A 20,621-nucleotide genomic window follows, 5' to 3' on the forward strand; every position below is an offset into this window, starting at 1 on the left:
AAACTCTGCCTCTGCCCCACAAAAACCAACCATTTGGCTGCGCTATGTTGATGATGTGTTCGCTATTTGGCCACATGGCTCCAATGCACTCCTCTCCTTAACACACTTAAACAACCAACACCCTGGAAGAGGGAAAAAACAACTGCCTTCCTTTCTTAGACACACTAGTCACCCACCAGCCTGATGGAACCTTGGTTTTCTCAGTCTATAGAAAACCCACCCATACAGGCAGATACATTCACCAACAATCCCACCACCCCTCCTCGCAACAATATGGAGTCATTAAGATACTACACAACAGGGCTAAACTTATCTGTTCAAATGACAATGCCCTAACCACAGAACTAAACCACATTCTCAACACTTTCTCAGCCAATGGCTACCCCCCCAAAAAATCCAAAAACACAACCCCCCCCTCCCTCACAACAAGGATTACTCTAAATCCATCACCATACCCTATATCCGAGGCACCTCGGAAAAAATTACAAAAATCCTAAAAAACATGACTTAACTTCTTGTTACAGACCATATAAAAAATTGGCATCCCTTATCCGCTCTACTAAAGACCAACCTTCCTCCCTAGACCTACCTGGTGTATACCAGGTCCCTTGCAGCTGTAAGCTGTCCTACTTTGGCCAAACAGGCAGGACAGCAAATATCAGAATTTCAGAACACAAGGACTACATCCGGTTTCACCAATACAGCCACTCTGGTCTTGCTATGTGTGTAGAGGCTTAAGTGCTGTGAGGACATCATGTTGGAGGCTTAATGGATTTTTTACAACACTCAAAAAGAATTAAAATAGAATTTAATACTTCCTATATTTCGTCCTAGTCACTAGGACATCTACGGGGATTACAAAAACAATTAATGTAACATATACACAAAAAACAAACAATACTAAGCCCAACCACGTGGGTGACACTAAAGTCCTATCTAGGCAGAGCGCCCTCTAAGGGCAGTAGTAGGTGGCCTGGAATGTAAGGTGGGAACTCTGGTAATGAGTGTTTCCCAAATCTTCGGTTGCATTAAGCTTCCGTATTTATTGAGATTTGGTTGGTTTTTGAGAGCTGCTGCTGCTTCTAAGAAAAGTCTCTCTTTCTTGAATTTGCTGTGGTGGAGCATGGTGGTTTTCTTCCATGATACCCTGTGGGTAGTGTCCAAAACATGGTCAGCCAAGCCTGAATGGCCATAGTTGTGTTTGAAGATGTACGACTTGTGTTCCTCTAGACAGATGGATGCTGATCTGCCTGTCTGTCCAAAGTACGCAAGCTTACAGGAACAGGGTACTTTGTAAACTCCAGGCAGAGAGAGAGAGGAGGGAGCTGATCTTTCGTAGAACGAATAAGGGTAGCAAGTTTGTGGTGGGGCTTATATGCTGTGTGTAGGTTGTACTGTTTTAGTATCTTGGCTATTTTTTCGGATGTGCCTCGGATGTAGGGTATGGTGATGGCATTTTTAAAATCTTGTTGATGAGAAGGACGGGGAATGGGGGAGGAGTTGATTATTTTTTTGATACTGTGATCACTGTAGCCATTGGAGAGGAAAGTGCTGTGTATGTGGTTAAGCTCAGTAGTGAGGGCAGTTCCACTGGAACAAAAATTGTGGGCTCTCTTGGTAAGAGTTTTAATAATGCCATATTGCTGAGAGGGGTGGTGGTGGGAGAGTTTGTGAATGTATCTGCCTGTGTGTGTGGGTTTTCTGTATACGGTGAAGGTAAGCGTACCATTAGGCAGGCGTGTGACTAAGGTGTCTAAGGAAGGGTAAACAATTGTTCTTTTCCTTTTCCATAGTGAACTGGATTCTTGGATGTAGACTATTGAGATGACTGAGAAAGGAGTCTAACGTGTCTGGGCCATGAGGCCAAATAGAGAACACATCATCTACATATCTTAGCCAGACAGAAGGTTTGAGTGGGGCTGAGTCTATGGCTCGTTTTTTGAAATCTTCCATATAGAAATTGGCAAGGGGGGGTGAGAGGGGGGAACCCATGGCAGTTCCCTCTATCGGCTTGTAGATTTTGTTGTTCCAAGAGAAATACCCAGAGTTAATGGCAAAGGAAAAGAGATCTAAGATGTCAGACAGAAAAACGTTTTCTAAGAGAGATAAGGTGTCAATTAAGGGAATATTGGTAAACAAAGAGGAGATATCAAAGCTTACCAATATGTCTGTCTTATTCAAGGTTAAATTTTCTGTGAGGGCTTTAAAGGGGGTTGAGTTTTTTTATATAGGCAGGGCAACTTCTGGTGAGGGGGATCAGAGAGTTGGCCAGCTGTTTAGATAGTCTATAGGTTTAAGAAGTTAAAACTTAAACCTTTTTAAGTTAAACTTAAAAAGGTTTAAGTTTTTTCGTGACATCAGGGGGCCAGGAAGATACTTTTTTGAGTAAGATTTTTAGTTTCTTAACTTGTGTTTTTGTGGGGTCGTTTCTAGCGGGATGTAGGTAGCGCGATCGCGGATCCTGGTCTTGCTGACCATGTGCTGGATACCTGCCATAAAATACGTTGGAAGAAAGCCACGACAATACAAATATGAAAGGCTTTTCATGAAATCAACTTCAGCCCTAAGAAACAAGTTGTCGAAATATTGAAGTACATTAAAATTTATTTTAATGTATATCCTTGTTTACATTGTAATTTCCTTAAATTATATAGTAAAAATGCATAACCAATGTCTAAGCCTTTCCACGAGAAATATTAAGGCAACTAAATGTTTATTAAACAGAACAGTCTGCCAAATGTCATGGGAAAAAAAAAACCAAGTTCATGAAATTGATGAATTTATGTGCAAATGAAAAATTGTGTGCTAAATTCATGTAAATATGAACAGAATATTTAAAAAAAAAAAAAAAAAAAAATTATGTGAAAAAAGCCTACAACCTGAGCAACTGATTTGAAGGAGTTAGACATATTCAAGAGAACAGGAAATTTTTAAAAATAGTCAGGACAGGATGACTCCCAGTGTCACAAAACAAAGGCAAAAACCATTTTGTAAAAGGGTTCTAGCAACCAAGGAGTACAAACAGGGATGTCCCCTCTCAAGAACATTTTAATATTTACCTAAATAAAATAATAATGAAATGGAATAAAAATTTCCATCAAGGTATTAAAAACTTTCTCCTACTGTGAACTTAAACACTCTCCTTTTTGCCAATGACCAAATAATAATTACAAATTCTGAAGATAACCTACAGAAAGATATTTGAAATCTAAACAAGATAGCCAAAGATTACGGAATGATAATATCAACAGAAAAATCAGAAACGATGGCCTTTAAAGGACAACATCCAGTAAGAACTAAAATAGTAATGGATAACAAGATTTTAGAACAGGTGAATTCATTTAACTACCTAGGTTATATGATTACACATGAAAATGAAAAAGATATAAATCTAAAAATTGCAAAATATTTAAAAATAGCAGGTGTAATTAATTCTATATTTAAACCAAACCTAGTTCAAAAACAAACCAGACTAAAAGTATACAATACATTAACTCTACCAGTCCTATTGTATGGAATTGAAATCTGGACAATAAAACAAAAATATAAACAAAGATTAATAACAGCTAAAATGAAATTTATGAGAAAGACTGCAAAGTATACTCCTATTTGATCACAAAAGACACTAAGAAATTTTGAAAGAATTAAACCAGGAATCAGTAATAGAAAAAATTAAAAAACATAAACATAAATGGATGGAACACATTCAAAGAATGAAAACAGAAAGATTACCAAAACAATCCTTAAATTACAAGTCATTAGGAAAAAGAAAACCAGTACGTCCTCTTAAAAGATTCAAAGATAACTTCTAAGGCAGGAACATGCCACTCTAGGCCTAAATCCTTGATAGGCATGATGATGGTTCTAGCAACCACAATTAAACATTCCTTTTCATTTTGTTTAACAAACTATGAAGGTGACCTGAAAGATATTTTTCAGATCTCATCAATTACAGCAAAAAAAAAAAAAAAGAAAAAAAAAAAAGAACAATTACTCTGAGTGCTTTATCTACTTAATCTAAAAAAAGACTGATACCTCAAAAGTACTAGAAAAGCATGAAATTGACAGCAGTTCAGAGGTATAATTCTAAAGAAATATAATCTAACAGCCACTTATACACCTATCAACAAATTATCCACACAATTTTTCTTCATCTAAAGATAAACACTCAACCTTGTCTAGACCTGGTATGTATCAAGTTCCTTGTAATTGTAATCGTTCTTACTTTGGACAAACTGGACGTTCCATAGAAAAAAGAATTCAAGAGCATCAGTCATCAATTCAACACAACAAACCTGAGAAATCTGGATTAGCTCAGCATGGATTAGAAACAAACCACAATATCCTTTGGTCCAAGACTCTCCTCCTACACAGATGTTGCTACAAATTTGAATGTTTATTTAAAGAAAGTGTAGAGGCCTTACTTCAACGTCCTAACTTGAATCGTAATGACTGTATATCTATATCAAAAATTTGGGAAAGTTTAATCAGGATAACACGTTAATTTTTTTTTTTTTTTTTTTTTTTAATCAGTATAATGTTATTTAAGATCATTATATGAATTTCTGAATTAATATCTTTAATTGGTTTTTTTTTACTCTTCTAATACTTAGCGATATGACATCACGCGGCACGTTCTATGTATGAATGATCAATTGTTCGTATTCCACTTTGTTTTTTAAAACTATTCCTATGTAGCCACTGAAGATGGTCTGTAATATTCAGACCGAAATATTTGGCAAATTAAACATTATTCTTGTGTTAACGTGTATATATTTCTAATCATTATGTCACAAGTATCATTAAAAAAAATCAAAAAATCAAGTTCAGAGGTAGCCACTTGGCTGACTGACATAATTGTTTTTCAGTAACTGACTATATAGACAGACAGACAGACAGACAGACAGACACACACACACACACACACACAACAAAAATATTTTTAAACATTTAACAATTTTAGAATATTACTCAATGGAAACATAATACTGGGCATCAGTATACATTTTTTTAAAAAAAAAAATTTGAATATAGAAACAATATACTCAAAAAAAGATGTGTGAAATTTTCAGTTTATTCTAAATAGCATAATAGGCATTTGACTAGATAAGTGGATGGCTGAAAAACACTAAGCAGAAAGAGGTATATGAGGTTGTGAATATGCCAAATGTAAGAGATGCTGTATCCCAGGGATCAGTACTTAGTCCACTGTTATTCACTATTTACATTACTGACAGAGGAAAGAATCTGATAGGAGACAACGCAAAAATAGGCAGGGTAATCGGTAATGCAACTGACATGCAACACTTGCAGAATGCTAGAACCGTGAACACGAAACTACTGTCATTTCGATGCTAATCAAGTTATGCATTTATGTGATATCCGGTGGGATTATGTAGAAGAAAGTGATCAGGCTAGGGATCTTGGAGTTTTAGTAGAGAGGACGTTGACGTTCAGGTGCAGTATATCAAAGACAACTGCCTTGATATTATTACTAATATTAGGAGAGACCTCCAGGGAGTCATGAATTCATCGAGGGAGGTCACACTATTCACACCAGCTGTCATACCTATTCTTGAATTCATTCATGCTACTTACACACACAACATCCAATGGCAATGCAATTCTATCGCACACCAGTCTATGAGAAAATAAATCTAGCCCTCGCTCCCATTTTCACATTCATTCTCAACTTCCAAGGATGCCCTTGCATCCTTTCCCCACTCTGTATAAAATGAAAATTTTCATTTTACTAAAATTCTGTATAACCCTTTCAAGAAGTTTGTAAATCTCAATCATATCATTCCTCTTTCTCCTGTCTGCAGCCTACAAATTCTCATCTGTCTTCATAATCAGTACTCCACACTACTGATATCATTTTTGATACACTCCTTTGCACTCACTCCACTGTATTAGAATCACCATGGAAACCAGAAGACCAGATCTGTGCACAATAATCCAAGTGAAATCTTATCAAGGACTTGTAAAGAGGCAAAATGACTATCATTACATTTCAATGTTTTTTCCAGCATACACTCCTTTGCACTCACTCCACTGTATTAGAATCACCATGGAAACCAGAAGACCAGATCTGTGCACAATAATCCAAGTGAAATCTTATCAAGGACTTGTAAAGAGGCAAAATGACTATCATTACATTTCAATGTTTTTTCCAGCATCGTAATTATTGACTATTTACAAATTTTGCTAAATGAACTTCCACTTCTTGTCTGCTAAAATCCAAGACCCCCCTAAGCTTGACCTAGCATGCTCCTCGGGTGGGTCATAATTTCTGGCTTTGTAGTTTATCATGTATACCTTTTCTGCATGAAACATTCATAAAGTTGGCTACTTCCCAAGTGAGTACTGCATGATTACTGTGACCAACCAGAAGCAGAATACTTGTCTTTAACTGAACCCCCCCCCCGGCTTCAGACACTATAATCAGATCTAACACTCTTTGATCATGAGTCTCATTCTTCTCATGCAATTTCACAGCTACCCAATCAATGTTTGGATAATTAAAGTCTCCCATTATAATTAAACTTTTTGCACCCATAGTATTTATTTGGTGATGCATTTCTTTGTCACTAGCAACCAATCTGCCAGGTTGGTTGCTAGTGACCTCACTGCCACATAAAAAACTGTTACTAGTACTGAAGTCATAGGTCTCAACTCTAAGCAGATTGAAGTCATTCAATATCATTAAAAGCATGCCCCCCCCACTCTCCTTTCCTATCCTGTATCTTTCCTAAAAATACAGTACCCTTTGCACTTGATACCAATTAGTATGTCTGCTTCTGATAGCCAGGTCTCACTAATGCCTACAAAATGCTAGTGACCTCACTGCCACATGAAAAACTGTTACTAGTACTGCAATCATAGGTCTCAACTCTAACTGGATTGAAGTCATTCAATATCATTAAAAGCATGCCCCCCCACTCTCCTTTCCTATCCTGTATCTTTCCTAAAAATACTGTACCCTTTGCACTTGATACCAATTAGTATGTCTGCTTCTGATAGCCAGGTCTCACTAATGCCTGCAAAATGAGGTCCTAATATATTAACCAAGGCAATAAACTCTACTCCTTTGTTTCTGATACTCCTAACATCCAAAATGCTAGTGACCTCACAGCCACATGAAAAACTGTTACTAGTACTGCAATCATAGGTCTCAACTCTAACTGGATTGAAGTCATTCAATATCATTAAAAGCATGCCCCCCCCACTCTCCTTTCCTATCCTGTATCTTTCCTAAAAATACTGTACCCTTTGCACTTGATACCAATTAGTATGTCTGCTTCTGATAGCCAGGTCTCACTAATGCCTGCAAAATGAGGTCCTAATATATTAACCAAGGCAATAAACTCTACTCCTTTGTTTCTGATACTCCTAGCATTCGTGTACACATATAAGTTACTTGCATGCTCTTTTTGTATACTCGTCTGTGATCTGCATGACACAGTTCGACAACGTGCAGATCTTGCAGAATCGTGAGTAAGTTGCTCTTACAATTCCTCCCATTAGAACTCAGTTTCCCCCCCTGACTCTCTGTGTAAGGTCTCATATTAATCAATAATTTTTCAAGACTCCTGATGCCAAACACATTCAAATGCAGGCCTTCCCTCTTATCCAATCTTCCTTCAAACTCACTCCACACATCCAAAATCTCGCATCCATTTCTTTTACATTTCTTTATTGAATCATTTGCCATCATAGCCCTTCTTTGTAATTCATTTCCATCATACTCAGGTAATATACAAACGATTATTACTTCATATGCCTGCATTTAGACTACTTCACAAATATTACGGGTTCTAAGGGGAAAAAGGTAAGGAACAGTACAGAGAAACGTTACAAATATGAACTTGAGATTACAGAATGTAGATTAGTGCTTAAGAGTCAAAGCTGTATAACTGAGAGGAAACCTCCACATAGCCTTTAAAAGGAATGCGGAGAACCGACCAGGGCTTCTGACCTAATGTCCAATCCTCACCTTCTCGTGGTGCACCCTGTTGGGTATCTACTTGGATACTGAACGAACGAGGATGGGCTCGCAATTTGGGATTTAGCCGACCAAATTGTATTCTTATTGGTTAAACCAAAATAAAAAATGATGGTACAAAATGACAAAATTTCATGCCGGCTGGGACGTCGCCCAGTTAAAGGCCCCCGTTGTTTTTGCCAGGGAACCAGGGTGAACAGCGAAAAGTCAGCTACTGGAACAAATCTGAAAACAAACCCCAACTCAACATCACCAGAGTTAAAGATCGGTACTATCAACGTAAGAAGCCTGAATGGCAAAGAAATGGAGCTAGCTGAGGAATTAGATAAGTACCAGATCGACATAATAGGGGTGACTGAAACAAAAAAGACCAAAACTGGTGAGATCTTTCTGAGCAATAAATACAAAATGTTAAATTCAGGCAATGACAATCAAGGAAAAGAAGGAGTAGCCATAGTATTCGACACAAAATACGAGGCTAATCTTCTTGAATGGCAGTCAGTCTCAAGTAGAGTAATGTGGGCAAATATGAGAATGGGGAACTGGACAATGAGACTTATTTGTGCCTATGGTCCCACAGAAGGTTCTACTAAGGTAGAAGTGGAGGAATTTTTTGAGGCTTTAGAAAAAGCAACTGACACAATGAAAAAGGAAAAGTTGGTCCTTGTTGGGGATCTAAATAGCAGAGTAGGAAATGATTGTCAGACATACAAAAATATTTTGGGAAAATTTGGAGAAAAGAGCAAAGCTAATAACAATGGCAAATATCTGTTGGATTTCTGCTCAGGACATGGACTGGTTATTACTAACAGCATGTTCCAACGTAAAAATGTGCACAAATTCACATGGAGAGAAGAGGCTAGGAATAAGAAAAGTCTCATTAACTATGTTATTGTTGATAGTGATGTTTTCTCCCTGGTGCAGGACACTAGAGTGTACAGAGGATTTGAAATTGGAAGTGATCACTATTTAGTCTTGAGCAGGATAAAATTGAATTTCATATTGAAAAGAATAACATTTAAGAAAGTTTTAAAGCGAATAAAAGTTGAGCAACTCTCAGATGTGAACTGTAGACTAAAATACACAAAGATTATTGAAGAAAAAATGAAAGAGTTTGAGAACAGGAATCGAACCTTGGAGATTCAGTGGCAAACTCTGAAGAAAACATTGATCAATTCCGCCAGACAGGCATGTGGTGAGATTGTCTGCAAGGATAAAAAAATCAGAACTCCCTGGTGGACACAGGAAGTTAAAGAGGCAGTGAAGGAAAAGAAGAAAGCATATCAAAAGTTCCTGTCAAATAAGTCAGCTTGTGCTCTTAGAGAATATAGAGACAAATGCAAAAATGCTAAACACTGTGTAAAACTAGCTAAACAAAAGTCATGGGAGGACTTTGGCAAGAACATAGACAATAAATATCAAGAAGGTGGCAAAATATTCTGGAGGTTGTTGAAGAAGCTTAGGAATGGAGGAAAGAGTGCTGTAAAAGGAGTTAGAGATGATAAAGGTGACATGAAAACTGGAGAAAAAGATATCCTTGAAGTATGGAGTAATTACTTTGAAAAACTGCTAAATGAAACAAGCACTCATGACAGCACAATGGTAAAAAACACTGACCAGGCATGCAGTCAGGAATACATATCCATACTTGAAGTAGAAAAAGCCATCAAAGGTTTAAAATGTGGAAAGGCAGCTGGAGTAGATGATATTCGACAAGAAATGCTGAAGTATGGTGGTATAAGAGTCTTACAGTGGCTGCACTGCATAGTTCAGAAAGCCTGGACAGAGGGACGAATTCCTGATGATTGGAGTAGAGCTCTAATAGTACCCATATATAAAAAAGGAAATAAAACTGAATGTGAGAATTACAGAGGTATTTCCCTACTGAGTGTTCCTGGCAAGATTTATGCAAGTATACTTGAGAAACGGTTGAGAAGAATTATGGGAGAAAAGCTTGGTGAAGAACAAGCTGGATTCAGGCCAATTAGAGGCTGTCAGGATCAGATCTTCACTTTACGACAAATAGTCGAGAAAGCATGGGAATATAACAAAAATCTGTATTTAAGTTTTGTTGATTTTGAAAAGGCATATGACAAGGTATCAAGAGAGAAGCTATTCAATACGCTGCAGTTATATGGTGTCAACGGGGTATTATATCAAGCAATACTTAGTCTTTATTTGAGTTGTAAGTCAGCAGTCTGAATTGAAGGAAGTACAGGAAGATGGTTTAATGTTAAATCTGGTGTGAGACAAGGATGTACATTATCCCCTCTGTTATTCATTATCTATATGGATCACATTATGAAGGAAAGTGGTATTAAACATGATATCAGAATTGGAGATGTTAATGTCAGCTCTTTGCTTTATGCGAATGATGTTATATTTCTAAATAAATCTGCTACAAGTCTGCAAGATTCTCTGACTAAATTGAATAGCTGTTGTAATAGATATGGTATGAAGGTCAGCAATAAAAAGACAAAGACAATGAAAATAGGCAGAATCATTGAAAATGTCAACTATGTTGTGAATGGAGAACATGTGGAACAAGTAAAACATTTCAGCTACTTAGGCACGATTTTTACTGAAGATGGTAAATTAAATATAGAAATAGACAACAGAATCAGCTAAGCTGGTATGGTGGGAAGTCAATTGAATAAATTCATATGGAATAAGAGAGAAATTAGTCAGAACACTAAATTAGCTGTATACAAGACAGTGTTGAAAACAGTTTTAATTTATGGATCTGAGAGCTGGGTCAGAAGTAAAACACTTGACCAAAAACTAGAGGCCGCAGATATGAGAGTCCTGAGAAAGATTATAGGCGTGAACAGATGGCATCAATGGCAATATCATATTAAAAACGAGGATATTAGAAAAGAACTTGACATTGTCAGCATCCAGGAATGCGTTAGCAGAGCTAATCTCAGGTGGTACGGTCACCTAAACAGAATGGGTGAGGAAAGATTAGCAAAACAAGTGTTCTCTGCCAGGTTGGTAACAAAACAACCCAGAGGTAGACCAAGATATAGGTGGATTGATACGGTACAAAGTGCCTTAGACGATAGAAATATAAGATCTGATAATGTTGGAGTCTTGACAAGTAGCAGACTGATTTGGAGGAAAATTGTAGATAGGAAGTTAGTAATGATGTAATTTTTTCTTGTAGTACTATCATATCCTGTACACCCCTTGTGGGTACATGGCAGGAATTTGATGATGATGAGAATAGACTGGGAGTATGCAAACTGCACAGGTAAATATAAGAATAGAACATAAGAACTATTAGACCAAAACATTTTATAACATTGAATATGAAAGGTCTAAAAATTACTAATATTTTGTCATTTTGTTTAACACATAACGAAATAACTTAATACCATTTTTTTTATAAATTTCAAATACAAGGAAATTGTCAAGAAAAAAAAAAATTTCAAAATGATTATGATAACAAGTAAATAGAATTTTCCCCCCCCATCACCATACCTCCATGTAAATAGAAGAGTGTTCCAGATAAATCTTCTAGCAGGTTAATTAACTGGATTTTATAAGAACACTGGCAAATAACAAATAATGAACCATGAGAAGACATTTGCAACAGTTGACACCTCAAAGAGCTTATCATTCCAGCCAGCAAACCCAAAATCCATAATACTGACAAAGAAGTTTTCTTTTCAGAAACTTTTAAACCTGTTTGATTTCCTCTCTTTACCCCCCCCCCCTTCTAATTTATTTTCAAAACTCTGATCTTTTCCCATTAATAATTTATCATGGTAAAGCACATAACTTAACAATATGGCTCTTATAAAAATCAATTCTCATTCTTTTATAATCAAGCATTAAAAAAGAGCATGCATTTACGATAAACTCAAACATTACACTCTTTTTTTTTTTGTAAATCCTACCCATAAAAGGCTACTATGAGACATTTGATATCTGCTGGTAAGATAGAGTTCAGATAATCTGTAAACCCTGTCACAGAGACCAAATATCCTTTTACAATACTTTAGCCTCTAATAATCAGGGTGATGGTTTCACGAGTAATGTCATTTACCACCTAAAGACATTCAACAACATTGATGGACACAGTGGGATTCAAACCCACAGCTTTTGGTCTGGAGATTAAACATGCCAGCTTGGCCAACCAAGCCAGGTTTGCATCATATATCCATCTGGCACTCTCCAAAAAAAATTTACTTGCTTAAAAAATAAATAAATAAATAAAAAATAAAATAAAACACTTAATCATTAATTATGAAAATGCTTTATCTATAACATTAATCACAATTTACAAAATTAGTTTGATAAGAAAAAAATTGTAAAAACTAAAATATTTTATACTATGAAAAATAATTTCATTACCTGAGGAAAACTGATATTTGCTGAACTAAATTCTCTATGTTTCAAATCTAACCGTCTGATATGTTCGTCCTGAGCTTTAACAGTGTTTTCCATTTCCTTCAGTGTTTCTTTTAGTTTTCCAGCACCCAATTCATTTAGTTCACTATGAACTTTCAAGTCTCTATTAATTTTTTCTAAGTCTTCTATTCTTTCCAAATATTTCTCATGTGTTTTCTCCAGTTCCTGCAACTTGAAATAGATAAAAACTGGAACAAATTCTTAAAAGAAATTAATATATTTAATACTGAAACATGAAATACAGTATTCTAACCCCCCACCACCACACACACATTAACATTTATAGCAAAAGAAAAGTGAAGAATGAGCAATTGAGAGAAACAATACCAGCAAATATTACATTCAGTATGAAAGAGGGAAGTATTTTCCTTCAATGAATGTTTGGAATAAGTTTCATGGGAGAAACAGGTTTTGAATAAGTTCAGCATTGTGTCTTTTGGAGAGGCTATTAATGAAATTGCTGGCCTGTTTGGTTTTGAAATTACTGGCTAAGTGGTTAGCATATCTCCTCTTCAACCAACAGGCTGTTGGTTTGAATCCTGCTATATGCATGTTATTATTTATTTTATATATATTTTAATACAAAACTTTATGCCTTCAGTAATCAGGGTGATGATCTCACATTGGGCAATGTCATCTCTTACAGACAACCCCAAATGGTCTTTAGGTGGGAGACAAATTTCATTGCCTGGTGTGAGAACACCGACCTGCTTATTTGAAGCCTGAAGATGCTTGAAAAAGTTCCATGTTTGGTTAGAGCAGGGTTTATTTCCCTTGTATGTAAAAAAATAAACATACAAAAAATATAAAATTAATAATAAATAAACAGAAAATAAATCCTTAGCTCACCCATGGTATGAATGTACCCTAAGTTAATTCATTTCACAAAATGAAATTTCCCTACTGGTGCACTACACCACTTATAATTTCATTTCTAATAATGTTGATTCAAGTAAAAATATTAAAATTTTAGGTATGAAATTAATTTCATCGCCTAGTGTGAGAAAACTACCCTGCTTGAAATACCTGAAGAAGTTTAAAAAAAGTTGTGTTTGGTGAAGGTTTCTGATTACAAGAAAAATACATGAAAATGCATAAACTATACAAAAACTACATTATGGAAAATTATAGAGACAACTGCCGTGTTAGAGCAAAACTTTAGTTTAATATAAACCAAAATGAACACTCTAAAATCTAAAGTTTTGCTCTAACACGGTAGTTGTCTCCATAATGTATTCTGATCACCGTGTAAGCATGAAAGAAAGTAATATACAAAAACTAATTTTAATCAGTTTATATTTTTTCCTAACCTTTTAATTAGAAAAATACTTAGTCTACCCGTAGTACAAATGTATTATAGGATTATAACCTTTCATAGGTGGGAGCAACACAGAAATTTTTTTTTTCAATTGAAATATTAATGATGTCCCAAAAGAAAGCAGAAACTTGGCACCATATTAAAAAGAAAAATCTGAAGCCAATGAGAGCTTCAGATTTTTTTATCATTTTTTTTTAATAAAAAAAAATACAAACACACAAGAGGCCAAAACTCTGTATAATCTTTGATTTTGATGAAAGCAATCCTATCCTTCAGATGTCAGAAAATGTTAAGATATTTTCTCGCATCCTATTAATTATTATAGTCATTTTTATTTGGGTTAATTCACCACAGAATTTATGATTTCAGAGGGTTTTAAAATTAATCACAGCTTATTTCCAGATTGTCCAAAATTCAAGTTTTTTTTTTTTTTAATGCACAAGATGTGCACTTTGATTTTTTTATTTGCATTTTCAGACAAAAAAAAATTTTTTTTTCAAGGTGGGAGACACCTGCTTTGTTCCATTGCCCTTTTTCCCCATTATTATACTCTACCCAACATGCTCTAAGTTTAATACACAAGTCTCATTTTTGCATATCTTATGTATACATGTAGTAGAATGTGTGCCCAAAATCATCTTGATTGAATCCTTTCTTCTATGAAAAAAAAAAAAAAAAAAAAAACTTCAAAACTTTGCAAAAAAGTAAACACAAATGAATTTGAAACACTAATAAAGTGGAAAACCAAATTTGGTAAATCTTGGTATTAAGCAAAACTGGTCCTATTCTGTTATTTTAATCCCTTTAGCCTAGACAGCCTTCTGAAAATGAAGAAAACTGCAATTGTTTTTTTCCATCTTTAAACATATTAGTACATCCACATATCAAGATAATTTTTTTTTAGGATTATGAGTATGTATCAGTACATTCCTCAAGGGCTCACTTTAGTGAGTACAGGCATGGCAAACCCGAGGTACCTGATGCTGGACCATGCCTTACTTCATGTAATATATATTTGTTATATTATTCTGTAGACTGGTCCCTCCTCTTCTTTCTTTGCTTCTTTCTCCTCTCCTTGCTCCTTCCCCCTGATGCTATTAGAGTATTCGAGGGCTAGGGGTGAGTCTTTCCTATCTTGCTAAGTCATTTCGTCTTATGCAGCCACTGAAGGAGGCAAGCTAGCCTCAATAGGTGCCGGTCCCAAGCCCGGATAAATGCGAGGGTTGATGTCAGGAAGGGCATCCGGTCGGAAAACTTCAGTGCCAACTCAAACTATGATTATGAGTCGAAGAGAAAATGATATAAGGGCTAGGGCGTACCCCTTAAGCGACGCGCAGCCACATCGCCCTACAGCTGTGAGAAGTGGACGAGGGCTACCTCATCAAGGGCGGGTGCGGTTAAAGAAGCGAGCCCAGCAGGTGGAGAGGATGTTGCGAGTGGGAACACTGAATGTTGGAAGCATGACTGGAAGGGGAAGAGAGGTGGCAGACATGATGAGGAAGAGGAAGTTGGACATTTTATGTGTGCAGGAGACAAAGTGGAAAGGGGGAAAGGCAAAGGAACTGGGAGATGGATATAAATTGTTCTACTCTGGAGCGAATAACGAGGGAAGAAATGGTGTAGGAATTGTGGTGTGTGGCAGAATGAAGGGTGAAGTACTGGACGTGGGTAGAAGGAACGACAGGATCATGCGAATGAAATTGGGTCTTAGAGAAGAGCGGGTGGTCGTATTATGTGTATATGCACTGCAAGTTGGTTGTACAGCAGAGGAAAAAGATGAGTTCTGGAACGTGTTAGATGAAGAAATGAGGGAATTGGAAGAAAATGAGATGGTGATTGTCGGAGGAGACTTGAACGGGCACATAGGAAGACAGAATAGAGACTGTGAAAGGGTGCATGGTGGCCACGGAGTGGGAATGATGAACCAGGAAGGAGAGAGGGTTGTGGACTTTGCAGTAGCGTTTGATCTGGCAATTGTGAACTCCTTTTTCTTCAAGAGGGAAGAACATTTGATAACATTTAGAAGTGGTAACAACAGCTCACAAATTGACTACATTTTGACTAGAAGAAAACATCTTAAGGTTGCGACAAATTGTAAAGTAATTCCAACAGATCAAGTAGCACAACAACACCGACTGCTGTGCGCAGACTTTAAAATAAGATCGAATAAGAACTTCTGGTTGCCATGGGATGAAGACAATTAAGTGGTTTCGCTTAAAAGAGGAGAGTGTGAGGAATCGTTTTAGGGAGAGAGTGTTAGAGAGGATTTCGGATGGACTGGAAAGTGTACAAGATTGGTGGAAACATAATTCAAAAGTAATCCTGAGCTGTGCAATCAAGATGCTTGGTGAGACATCTGGAAAGATTAGAGAGCAGAAGGAGGGTTGGTGGTGGAATAATGATGTACAAGTGGCAGTGACAGCTAAGAGGAAGGCAAAGCAGAAGTGGGATGAGTCAAGAGTGGAAGAGGACAGAGAGGTGTACAAAGAGAGAAAGCAAGAAGCCAAGAGAGTTGTGGCACAGGCGAAGGCCATGGCATATCAAGATCTGTATGATCAATTAGAAACAAAGGAAGGACAGAGAAAAATTTACCAACTAGCGAAATGTAGAAATAAAGCAGCTATGGACATCTTACATGTGAGGCAGATCAAAGATGCTGAAGGAGGAGTATTATGGAGGGATGTGGACATAAGAAACAGATGGAAAATATACTTTGAGGGACTTTTGAATGAGGAAAATGCAAGGACTCACAGAGGAGATGGGCAGCCTTCTGAGGGGATGGTGCAGAACATCAGTAGAATGGAAGTGACGGAGGCCATGAAGAGGATGAGGAATGGAAAAGCGGTGGGCCCCGACAGAATTCCAGTGGAGGCATGGAAGGCACTGGGGGAAGAGGGAATTGACCTGCTGTGGGACCTGTTCATGAAAGTTTGCCAACAGGAAAATATACCCGAGGAATGGAGGGAGAGTACTCTTGTTCCCATCTACAAGGGTAAAGGGGATGCACAAGACTGTAAAAATTACAGAGGAATAAAGTTGATGTCCCACACAATGAAGATCCTAGAAAGGGTTCTTGATGGTAGATTGAGGGGAGGTGGAGATTGCAAAGGAACAATTTGGCTTCATGCCTGGTAGATCAACAACAGATGATGGAAAAATATCGAGAGAAACAAAGGGAGCTACATCTGGTATTTATTGATCTGGAGAAAGCATACGATAGAGTGCCAAGGCAAGAAGTCTGGAGGTGTCTGAGGGAGAAGAAGGTGCCGGAGAAATATGTCAGGTTGGTGCGGGAAATGTACAGAAATGTGAAGACAAGTGTTCGGACCTGTTTGGGACAGACAGAAAGTTTTCAAGTAACAGTTGGCTTGCATCAAGGGTCAGCATTAAGTCCGTTTCTGTTTAATATTGTGATGGAGGTGGTAACAGAGGAGGTGAGAGAAGATGCACCTTGAACAATGTTGTATGCAGATGACATCTTGCTGTGTGTAGATTCAAGAGAAGAAGCGGAAACTAAACTGGAAAGATGGAGAAAAGTACTGGAAGAGAGAGGTATGAGACTGAGCAGAAGTAAGACAGAGTATATGTGTTGCGCAGTGGGCGGTGGCCAGGAGACAGATCTGGAGCTGGAAGGAAATGTCATCAGGAAGGTGAGAGACTTTAGATACTTAGGTTCAACAGTGGAAGAAGATGGAGGAGCTGAGAAGGAAGTGGGATGCAGGATACAAGCAGGTTGGAGGAACTGGAGGGAGATGGCTGGAGTGTTATGTGATAAGAGGGTGCCGATCAATCTGAAAGGCAAAATTTATAGGACAGTAGTGAGGCCAGCTATGACATATGCTATAGAAACTGTGGCCCTGAGGAAAAATAACATCAGCAGGATGGAAGTAGCAGAGATGAGAATGCTTAGGTGGATGTGCGGTGTGACCAGAAAGGATCATCTGAGAAATGACTATGTCAGGGGAACAGTGAAAGTTACGAACTTAGGAGCGAAAATACAGGAGGCAAGGTTGAGATGGTTTGGTCATGTGATGAGGAGAGAGGACGAATATGTGGGAAGAAGGGTCATGCAGATGGATGTGCAAGGAAGGCGGAAGCGTGGGCGGCCAAAGAAGAGATGGATGGAGCTGGTAGAAGAGAATTTGAAGATGAAGAACTTGGATGTGGTGACAGCCCAAGACAGGAAGGTGTGGAGGAGACTCATAACAAACAGTGACCCCACTTAAGTGGGAGAAGCTGTAGAAGAAGAAGTATGTATCAGTACACCATTTAACAATAGCAAATGGGAGAGTAAAAAAAAAAAAGGATTGAATACTTAAAAAAGGGGGGAGGAAAAATTAACATTAATGTACAGGTAACAAAACATCCAATGTCTAAATTGAAGGAACTCTAAAAAAAATTTTAAAAAATTGAATTATAGAGAATTATAAAAGTAAACCATGACTTATTCCTCCCCACCCCTTATTTTACTCCTTTGTTTTGCTACAGTTGACAAAACTGTTTTCATTCATGTCTTTACAATTGATTCATTATATCAATTTGATTTAAAACAGTTCATCCTAATCCCTTCGGGATATAAAAGACAATGGAAGATTATTTAAATTTCTTTTTGGACATTGCACAAAATTCATAAGTACTGATTTGCCTTCTGCAAGTAATTCTAAAACTATGACTGGATGGATTTTTTATTGAAATATGGTATTTGTAGGTGCTTAAGGGTAAAAGCTGTATAACTGAGAGAAAATCTCCACATAGGCTTTTAAGGAATGCAAAGAACCAACTGGGGCTTCTGATCTAATGTCCAATCCTAACCTTCTCATGATGCACCCTGTCAGGTATCTACCTGAATACTGAACAAACAAGGATGGGCTAGAAATTTGGAATTTTGCTGACCAAATTATATTCTTTGGGGACCCTGTAACCCCTAGAGAGCGTGTCCCCTGGGTGGCGGATAGGGGAACCCACCATGTGTGTGTGTGTGTGTGTGTGTATGTATGTATGGTGGGGTGGTCCAAATATACTGAATAAGGACTCGTGGACCAACAGGACCATAAGGGGCAATCATCTTGATTGTAAGGGAAGTGGCACTCCCATGGACCTCTAGCTGGATCTATCCTCTTCTTCTTCTACTCTGAGGAAGATTCACTTACTTTAATCTTTCCTATAAGGCCTTATCAGCCAACTCTTATTTTATGACCTTATGCTATTAGAGTACTCGAGGGCCATGGGGTCATTTCATTTCTGGCCTTACAACTATTCCCTCTCAATAAACCTTACTATAATTCTTCTATAATCTACTCTTTCCCCCTTCAATATATCCTATTCCTCCTATGGGTTTAAATTCAGAAGAAGGCTAGTTCAGAAGCCTTAAGGTAGCAGCTCTACCACTGAACTATTCCATCACCTGACATGGAGAACATAATTCTACTTGTAAGCTGACAGAAAAAGATAACTGGACTGAATCTATGGAAAACGGCCCTGAAATGGAAAAGGTAAAACAAAAATGGAAACTACAAAATATAATACACATAGCAAACCGGAATGTAAGAGGAATAGCATATAAAGAAATAGAATTAGACCAACTATTAAATGAAAGAAATTTTTAAATAGCACTAATCACTGAAACAAAAAAGAAATTAAAAGGCACTATGAGAACTGAAAAATTTAATGTGATATACAGTGGAGTTGACAGAGACCAAAGAGTACAAGCAGGAGTCATGATTTGGATTCATAACTTCCTTTCAAAACAGTTAAAACATTATAAATTATGGAATGAAAGAATAATAGAAGCTAGGTTAGACTATAATAAATTTAGTTTAACCCTTTATCCCAGTGAGAGCAAACAAAGTTTGCTAGTACAATATTATATTCAGCCCTGAAGATATTTTCAGGCACAAACTTTGTTTGCTCTCACTGGGATAAAGGATTAAACTAAATTTATTATAGTCTAACCTAGTGAAAAATAAACTTTCAACATCTTTCTCTAAATCCAGAGTAATTTAATAAAAGAAAAGGTGGCAAACCTTTTGGCAACTCTTATACGTAAAGATGACCTTGCTACTGCTTCTGCCTGGTATCTCCAACTCTGGGCCTGGCTCCCACTGAAGAGACCTCCTCAATAAAGGTTGAAACTAGTCTGGGTAATAGCCAATCCCTTAATGCATAACAGTATACATATCCACAAGGAGATGTGTTGTGCATTATGGGAGATACTGGGATAGGGGTGTTGGTAGCTTGCTTCACCTTTGCTATGATTTGCCTGGTGTTGTGTTAAGTCGGAGTGAAACAAAATATTAAAGAAAATTACGTTTCACTCGGACTTAACATACTTCCCACTCTATTGGAGCAAGTAATGATTTTTTTCAGAAATCAATAAGCACTTGTATAGCAATCTTAATTTAGTTTTATGTCTTTTATCTTATATTGTATTGTGAAATTTTATTATGTATGGCTACTTAGTCTCAAATACTATGTAAGTACCTGACAATTGCTGGGAGAGAAATAATATTCAAAAATGCGAAATGGCTGACTTCAGAAACACGTAATACAGTGTACAGGCATATCCGTTAGTAAGCACGGTGCCTTCCCGCCCCCTTCCACCGCTACACTCTGTAAGTTACGAGAGGATGCCGCGTGCAGCGCTAAGTGCTGTGTGACGTGAAGAAAGATGACGTAGATGTCGATGACAAAAGAGAAAGGAGTGGCGTGACGCTTAAAAGTGCATGTAACGCTGGAGACAAGGCTTTTAGACGTTTTCCTGCTGCTGTGTTCCTGTGCCCTCGTAGGTCCGGCTGGTGTGGAGCCTCCACGTAGTTTTCCTTTGTTCAAGGAGATATCGGAAGAATGACCAGGAAGCCTGCCAGTGGGAAACTAGCCCAGCAG

General features: G+C 37.4%; 1 protein-coding gene across 4 annotated transcripts in view; it reads right to left on the bottom strand.

Moving 5' to 3' along the window:
- LOC150109246 (uncharacterized) overlaps nucleotides 1-20,621 on the bottom strand; it is a 149,800-nt gene that overhangs the window by 76,363 nt on the left and 52,816 nt on the right. For 3 of the 4 annotated variants that reach the window (XM_090406709.1, XM_090406710.1, XM_090406690.1), the window contains one exon: nucleotides 12,365-12,592. In XM_090406709.1, the coding sequence (XP_090262835.1) occupies nucleotides 12,365-12,592 (228 nt within the window). The remainder of the gene's footprint in view (nucleotides 1-12,364; nucleotides 12,593-20,621) is intronic. The other variant, XM_090406698.1, reaches the window with a different exon arrangement.

This window comes from Typopeltis vanoorti, chromosome 2 (genome assembly GCF_054136105.1).
Source record: "Typopeltis vanoorti isolate ZY-2024b chromosome 2, IOZ_Tvanoo_1.0, whole genome shotgun sequence".
Taxonomy (NCBI): Eukaryota; Metazoa; Arthropoda; class Arachnida; order Uropygi; family Thelyphonidae; genus Typopeltis; species Typopeltis vanoorti.